The 9,236-nt window shown below is 34.4% G+C and overlaps 1 protein-coding gene across 1 annotated transcript in view; it reads right to left on the minus strand.

Moving 5' to 3' along the window:
- REC114 (REC114 meiotic recombination protein) overlaps positions 1 to 9,236 on the minus strand; it is a 150,625-nt gene that overhangs the window by 106,810 nt on the left and 34,579 nt on the right. Inside the window, exon 2 of the mRNA XM_011967125.1 lies at positions 6,667 to 6,756. Within this exon, the coding sequence (XP_011822515.1) occupies positions 6,667 to 6,756 (90 nt within the window). The remainder of the gene's footprint in view (positions 1 to 6,666; positions 6,757 to 9,236) is intronic.

Genomic DNA, 9,236 nt, shown 5'->3' on the forward strand with positions numbered 1-9,236 from the left:
TATGTGTTGGTTTTTGTGGAGGCCAAGAAAGATTATGAATAAATGGCATAAACTGATGAAAATTATTCTTTAATGTAGGGGACAAAATATATTTTAAATATGTATTCTTATTTTTATCACACTTACATATTTACATAATTTTAAAAATCAAATACTTCTACAATAAAGGTTGATTCAGTAAGAATTGAAAAATTTTATAAAATTTAAAATTTATTTTAAATAATAAATTTATTTAAATAATTTATTTATTATTCAGCCTGGGCGACAAGAGTGAAACTCCATTTCAAAAAAAATAAAAACAAAAAAATTAGCAAAGGACCTGAATAAGCATTTTCCACAGATGACATATAAATGGCCAACAGGTATAAGAAAAAGTGTTCAACATTACTAATCGTCAGGGAAATGCAAATTAATACCAAAATGACATTATCCCCTCACACTTCTTAGGATGGCTATTAATAAAGAGACAGAAGATAAGAAGTATTGGTGAAGATATGGAGAAAAAGGAATCCTTGTACAATGTTGGTGGTGACGTAAATTGGTATAGCTACTTTGGGAAAGAGTATGGAGTTTCCTCAAAAAATTATACATACAATTACCATATGATCCAGCAATCCCACTTCTGGGTATATATTCCAAAGGAAATGAAATTGGTATTTTGAAGAGGTATCTGTACTCCACATTCACTGCAGCATTATTAACAATAGTCAAGATACAGAAATAACCTAAGTGTCCATCAGTGGATAAGTGGATAAAAATTGTTATGTATATATGTACATATACACACACAAATATTATTCAGCCTTAAAAAAGAAGGCATCCTACCATTTTCAACACCATAGACGAACCTGGAATACATTATACTAAGTGAAATAAGCCAGCCACAAAAAAATATTGCATGATCTCACTTATATATGAAATCTAAAATAGTAAAATTCATAGAAGCAGAGAACAGAATAGTGGTTACTAGGGGTGAGCCAGGGAAGGTGGAGGAAATGAGGAGATGTTGGTCAAAGGGTACGAAGCTTCAGTTATATAGGATGAATAAATTCTAGAGATCGAATGTATAGCATAAGTATAGATAATAGCACTATACTGTATATTTGAAATCTGCTAGATCTTAAGTATTCTCACCATACATATATAAAATGGTAATTCTGAGGTAATGATATATTAGCTTGACTACAGTCATCATTTTACAATGTATATCAAAACATTACATTGTACACCTTAATTATATGTATATTTATATATATACTTTTTATTTTAAAAGAGATATATACCAGAAGCTCAAAGGGAAAAAACAAGTCCCTTAGCAAACTAGGAATAGAAGGGAACTTCCTTGGCTTCATGAATTGGACCTACAAAAAACCCTACAGCTAACATTATATTTAATGGTGAAAAGATTAAATGCTTTCCCCCTAAGATGGGGAAACAAGGCAAGGACATCAACTCTCACCATTGCTATTCAACATTGAAAAGGACATCCTAGCCAGCACAATCTGTGGGAAGCGGGTGAGGCAGGCAGGGAGAGTATACAGACTGAAAAAAAGAATGTAAAACATCTTTACTTATGGAACACAGACCATCTATGTAGAAAACCCTAAAGAATTCAGAAAAAAGCTACAGAACTAATAAATAAGTTTAGCAAGATCACAGGATACAAGGTCAATATTTAAAAATCAATTATGTTTCTACACATCAGCAACAAACTATTAGATACTGAAATTTAAAAATCCTACCTACAAGAACATAAAAAATATGAAATACTTGTGGATAAATTTAGCAAAGTATGGATAAGACCTGTATTGTGAAAACTACAAAACATTGATGAGAGAAATCAAATATATCAATAAACAGAGAGTTTTAAATATGCTCATTAGTTAGAAGATGGTAAAAGAAGTCAGTTTTTCTCAAATCGATTTATAGATTCAAATCAGTCCCATCAAAATCCCAGTAAGCTTTTTTGTAGGAAATGTCATTCTAAAATTTACATGGAAATGCAAATGACCTATAATAGTCAAAACAACTTTGAAAACGAACACAGTTGGAAGAAGAATTAAACTACCTGATTTCAAAAATTACAACAAAGCAGAAGTAAAGACAGTGTGTTATTGGAGTAAGGATAGACATTTAGATCAACAGAACAGAAAAGGGTCCAGAAATAGACGAACACATACTTAGCAAACTAATTTTCAACAATGATACCCAGGTAATTCAATGAGGGAAAGCTAGTCTTTTCAATTAATTGTACTAAAATAATTGCTATCCACATGCAAAAATAAACCCAAATTCTTTTTTTTTTGGAGACTCTGTCACCGAGGCTGGAGTGCAGTGGCACCATGTCGGCTCACTGCAACCTCCGTCTCCTGGGTTCAAACAATTCTCCTGCCTTAGCCTCCCGAGTAGCTGGGATTACAGGCACCCACCACCACACCAGGCTAGTTTTTATATTTTTAGTAGATATGAGGTTTCACCATGTTGGCCAGGCTGGTCTCGAACTCCTGACCTCAGGTGATCCACCCACCTTGGCCTCACAAGGTGCTGGGATTACAGGCATGAGCCACTGCGCCCGGCCAATAAACCCAAATTCTTAACTTTTGCCATATATTAAAATTAATTCAATGGTTCCAGAAGTAAATTGCCTAAGATCCATGATTACATTCCATAATATAGTAATTTTTATCAATACCACATTGCTTTAATTGTGGGAAAGAAGGACCACTATATGAAATAAAAATAAAAAATATTAATATTAAATACTAAAAAATTTCATAATAAACTAGAAGCCTAAATATAAGAGCTGAAACCATAAAACTTCTAGAAGAAAACATTTTAAAAAATCTTTGCAGCCAGGCACAGTGGCTCATGCCTATAATCCCAACACTTTGGGAAGCTGAGGTGAAAGGATCGCCTGAGTCCAGGAGTTTGAGAACAGCCTAGGCAACATAGTGAGATTCTGTCTCTACAAAAACTGTAACAAATTAGCCAGGCATGGTGGTGTGTGCCTACAGTCCCAGCTACTCAGAAGGCTGAGATGGGAGGACTACTTGAGCCTGGGAGGTCAAGGCTGCAGTGAGCTGTCATCACACCACTGTTCTCCAGCCTAGGTAACAGAGCAAGATTCTGACTCAAAAAAAAAAAAAAAAAATGACTTTGCAATCTTGGCATAGGTAAAAATTTCCTAAGTAGTATATGAAAAGGATAAACCATAAGAGAAAAAAATACTGCACTTCAAAATTTTTAACTTCTGCTCTTCAAAAGACACTAAGAAATGAAAAAATAAGCTATAAACTGGTAGAAATATTCGAAAAACATGTTTCTGATAAAAGAGCTGTAACCAGAGTAAGAATTCTTAATTCAAATATAAGAAGGCAAACAACTCAAAAATGGTTAAAAGACATGAACAGACACTTCACCAATGAGACATACAAATGGCAAATACATGAAAAGATGCTCAACAGTATTAGTCACTAAAGAAATGCAAATTAAAACCACCATGAGATAATACTACACACTTATTAGGATAGTTAAAATTAAAAAGACTGACAATAATAAGTGTTGGTGAGGATGTGGAACATGTGGAACCCTCATACATTATGAGAATGTAACTTGGGAAAACAGTTTTGCAGTTTCCTATAAAGTTAAACACAGACATGCCATATGACTCAGCAGTTCTTCTCTTGGACATTTAACAATGAAAAATGAAAACATGCCCAAAGGCTCGTATACAAATATTCAGTAGTGTTATTCATAACAGCTGAAAAAAATGAAAACAACCCCAGTGTCTATCAAAAGCTGAATGGATAAGCAAAATAAGTTTACCTATGCAATGGAATACTCTTCATTAATAAAAAGGCATCAACTACAGATAACATGGAACAACAGAGATGAATCTCAAATTACACTGAATGGAAGAAGCCTGACTAAAAAGACTACATATGATATGATTCCATTACATGAATTCTAGAAAAGGCAAAACTACAGTGAGGTAATGCATATTAATAATGTTAATTAGCTAGATTTAGTCATTTTACAATGTATATATACTTCAAAATAATGTTGCACACAGTGAATATATACAATTTTATCTGTTAAAAATATAAATAAATAAAAATTATTTAAAAATGCAAAACTAGACTGATAGAAAGCAGATCAATGGTTTCTAGGTGCTGAAGGTGGGCAGAGAAGCTCACTGCAAAGAGGCACAAGGAAACTGGGTTAATTGAAATGTTCTGTATCATGATTGTGGTGATGGTTACATGACTATATACATTAAACACATCAAATTGAACACTTAAAGACAGTGAATTTTATGTAAATTATATCTCAATAAAAGTGATTTGTAAAAATTTTAAAAAAGATTTTAAAAAATATTACAGTATTTAAGTTAAATATGTATAGTCATATGTCACTTAACAATGGGGATACATTCTAAGAAATGTGTCATTAGGTGATCTTGTCATTGTGTGACTATCATAGAGTATACTTATGCAAACCTCAATGGTACAGCCTACTACATTCCTAGGCCATGTGGGATAGCCTATTGCTCCCAGGCTACAAACCTGTACAACATGTTACTGTACTGAACACTGTAGGCAACTGTAACACTAACACAATGCTAAATATGTGTATATCTAAGCATAGAGAAGGTACAGTAAAAATTACACCTGTATAGGGCACTTACCATGAATGGAGCTTGAAAGGTGAAAATTGCTCTGGGTGAGTCAGTGAGTGAGTGGTGAGTGAATGTGATGGTCTAGGACATTACTGTACACTACTGTAGACTTTATAAACACTGTACACTCAATGAACTATCCTAAAAAGTATGTAGTGTTATCTCATGTCAGTTTTAATTTGCATTTCCTTAATGACTATTTTTATAAATAAATTTATTTAAAAAATCTTTCTTCAATCATAAATTAACCTTAGCTTACTGTAACATTTGTACTTTATAAACTTTAAAATTTTTTAAAAAACATTTGGACTGCTTTACAATAACTTAAAACATATACAATATTTTTTCTATTATTACATTGTTAAAATTGTTGTATTTTAAAAACTTTTTGTTAAAAACTAAGACACAAACATGTACATTAGCCTATGCCTACAAGGGCCAGTATCACCCAGATGTCACAGGTGACAGGAATTTTTCAGCCCCCTTATAATCTAATGGGATCACTATCATATCTGTGGTCCTCTCTTGACTGATATGTTGTAATAAGGCACATGACTGTATATGCAACACGCACCAAATTGCAGAGTTATCCTTATATTTCTCAGTAACGGATATCTTAGAATTTGACAAACTTGGTTTTGTGACTACAGTGCAAAAATCATTCTATGTATGATACAAAGACATTTCTATCCATTTGTTCACAATAGTTACCACTGGGGCAAAAAGATGGAGCAGAGAGACAGCATGGGGTGGTCTCCTATGCCTGTGGAAGCCAAACTGCTTTAATGTCACCATTCAGCAAAGACTCATGATATTGACAGGGAGAACTAGCTGTGCACTAGGTATCCCTCAAGCCTACCATTTGTAGTACTCATTAGCAGCTGAAGAAACCTTATCTCCTGCACCTGATCCAGACCCTGACAGTAGCAGATAAAGCAAAATAGTACAACTCATACCTCAGTTTTAAGTCACAAGGAACACAAAGATGACTTTGCAGGTCATCTCACGTTCAATGAGAAGGCTATATTTAAGCAGAAAGATGAATCATCACAATATATACATGTGAGCTCCTACCATATTATGACAGAACATGTAAGCGATCCAAAAAAATTAATGTCTTTTAAATGTATTTGACCTATTTGCTTATTGCTGGTTTTCCCTCACTAGAATGATGATATCCCATAATGAAAGGGATTTCTGTCTTCACTGTTCACTGCTATATCCCTCGCATCCCCTAAAATGCCTAGCATATACTAATTATTCAATAAATATTTGTTAAATTAATTATGCCCATGTAGATATTCAGTAAATATTTGTTGTATGAATTTAAGTCAATGTAGACATCATTCACAGCTAAATGACATAATAACTTTCCATTATATGTTCCTTTCTTGTACAATTTCTTTGTTTGGAAGTTACTAATTTTTTTTTTCTTTCATTGGTTTCTATGTACCAAATAAAACCTAAACTTTCAACCAAGTTGATTCTTATTTTCTTTACATATTTCTTAATTCTAAAATTTCCTAAAGTGTATATATATTCAGAATAAAGAACACATGCATCATTACAAAACTAGAGTTTTATGGAGGACTCTTATCAATTAATAATAACACTTTTTTGTTTTCTTTATTTCTGCAAATCTATCCCTCTGCATATGCTGTTTTCCCTATCTGGAAAACCCTCCACACTTGTCTCTGTTAACCTAGCCTATCTTAACTCAATCTCCCTTACTACAGAATCCTTTATCATACTGGTTAATTTCAACCTTTTGATCCACTCTGACTCCTAACAAAATCCTAAACCGCTTTAGGGCAGGCAATATTCAGTATGTTTCTGTATTTCCCACATTTAGCACATTTGATAAATGCTTAATGTGTTGACCTTGATGAATTTCAGTGAGACTGAAGAAGCTTGAGGATACAAAAATTCATGTAAAGCTAAGAAGACAAAGATATATTTCCATGTTAAACTATTATGCATAAACCTACCAGTAGTGTCTGTCCTTGGAAAATGAAGAAATGACCTGATATAACTATGGTGAGAACAAGATACCCAGATTCTTCATTGGAATCAAAAACCTTGAAAAAGAGAAAGAGAAAAATATGTAAAATATAATACATTTCTATAATAACTGATAAACTTATAATACTGATAACCAAACTATTTTCTCACATTGATCTTTCTACCCTGAGCATTCTTTCCTTTTCCATTCATTTAATCTGTAACCCTTCCCTTACAACTTCAAGTTTCTCCATATATATAGGCTAACAGCCAGACTTTTAAAAAATTAAATTAAAAGCCAATATTTTGAAACAGAAAGAATATCAGATTAAGAATCAGGAGTTGTTGTGGGCCCTGAGCCAACCACTATTTAGTTACATTTTAATAAATCATTTATTCTCTCTGAGCCTCAGTATTATTTCTGTAAAATGAAGATAGTGCCTTACAGAGCTGCTGTAAGACTTCACAGTCCAATTTCTTCAGCCATGTAATCTATTTTTCTTTTTCTTTTTCTTTTTCTTTTTTGAGACAGAGGTTCGCTCCTGTAGCCCAGGCTGGAGTGCAATGGTGTGATCTCGGCTCACAGCAACATCTGCCTCGTGTGTTCAAGCAATTCTCCTGCCTCAGCCTCCAGAGTAGCTGGGATTACAGGCATGTGCCACCATGCCTGGTTAATTTTTGTATTTTTAGTGGAGATGGGGTTTCACCATGTTGGTCATGCCGGTCTCAAACTCCTGTCTGCCCGCCTCAGTCTCCCAAAGTGCTGGGATTACAGGCATAAGCCATCGCACCTGGCCATCCATTTTTCATAACCCCTTAAACATCTGGTGCTTTCCTTTGGATGAGCTCTAGTTTGTCAGTGTCACTCTTAAAATATGGTGCCATAAACTTACCGTAATCCTCTTGGTGTAGTCTAATTATCTCCCATTACTTGCAATAGTGTTGCCTATAATCACATTAACCTTTTGAGGGGGTAGTACCACTGAAGAGTTTGATCTTAAATCCACATAACCTCCTGACACTTCATTACCTATGCTGGTAAATCATATTTCCCTTTATTTATCCTGAACCTAAACATAAAACCTTGGATTAGCCCCATTATATTTTACCTTGTTAGATTGGATCTATAGTTCCAACCTATTGAGATGTAGTGAGGAACTGAAGCAATTAAATCAAAATGTCAGGGAGGACATGACTGATAGATACATTACAGTGGGATCTGGATCTTAAGTGACTACACTATACAGGTGGCTTTGATATCCTTAATAAACACCATAAGGTAAACCATCCTTATATAAACAATAAGATAAATTATAGACTCATCTTAATGCCCAAAGTTCAAAATAATTAGGACACACCTAATTCAACTTATGTATGTTTTTATGAGGTTACTGCATTGTACTGAGAAATAATGCTCTTATAGTTTCATATGTGGGGTTTGGAGTTTTAATGCTATATTTAAATCCAAGATTTCCTACTGTGTTTTCTCTAATTCATTTTAAATTCCAAACTTAAAAAGTGAGTAACATTTTAGATGTCAAAAGGGGATATGATAGACCTGCACTAATTCCTTCAGTGGTTGTAATTCTCCCTCTTTCCCAGTATTTGGAACTTGGTCAGTGGCACAACGCTCTTCCTATCACAGTTTAAATGAATTATCCTGTGTGTTTTATGACTAGTTAGAACCAGAGCATAGCTAGGAGTCAAGTACAGCTTTCACAACTAGAGTCTGGTCAATGAATTATTTGGAAGGCAATGTGTTAACATGATAGTTTAATGTTTTAAGAAATGTGGCATATATAACAAAGAGCATCCAAAATACAAGTGTACAGCTCAATGAACGATGACAAAGCAAACACATCACCCAAGTGAAGAAACAGAACATTACCAGATTTCCAGCAGGTCCTCTAGTGTTTGCTGTCTTAAAAGTTACTATCTGCAGACCTCTAGCAAGACTACTAAAGAAGAGAGAAGAATCAAACAGATGCAATAAAAAATGATAAAGGGGATATCACCACCGACCCCACAGAAATACAAACTGCCATCAGCGAATACTATAAACACCTCTACGCAAATAAACTAGAAAACCTAGAAGAAATGGATAAATTCCTGGACACATACACCTTCCTGAGACTAAACCAGGAAGAAGGTGAATCCCTGGATAGACCAATAACAGGCTCTGAAATTGAGGCAATAATTAATAGCCTACCAACCAAAAAAAGTCCAGGACCAGACGGATTCACAGCCAGATTCTACCAGAGGTACAAGGAGGAGCTGGTACCATTCCTTCTGAAATGATTCCAATCAATAGAAAAAGAGGAAATCTTCCCTAACTCGTTTTATGAGGCCAACATCATCCTGATACCAAAGGCTGGCAGAGACACACACACACACAAAAGAGAATTTTAGACCAATATCCCTGATGAACATCGATGCAAAAATCCTCAATAAAATACTGGCAAACCGAATCCAGCAGCACATCAAAAAAGCTTATCCGCCATGATCAAGTGGGCTTCATCCCTGGGATGCAAGGCTGGTTCAACATATGCAAATCAAT

Source organism: Mandrillus leucophaeus, unplaced genomic scaffold (assembly GCF_000951045.1).
Source record: "Mandrillus leucophaeus isolate KB7577 unplaced genomic scaffold, Mleu.le_1.0 Scaffold789, whole genome shotgun sequence".
In the NCBI taxonomy this organism is placed as follows: Eukaryota; Metazoa; Chordata; class Mammalia; order Primates; family Cercopithecidae; genus Mandrillus; species Mandrillus leucophaeus.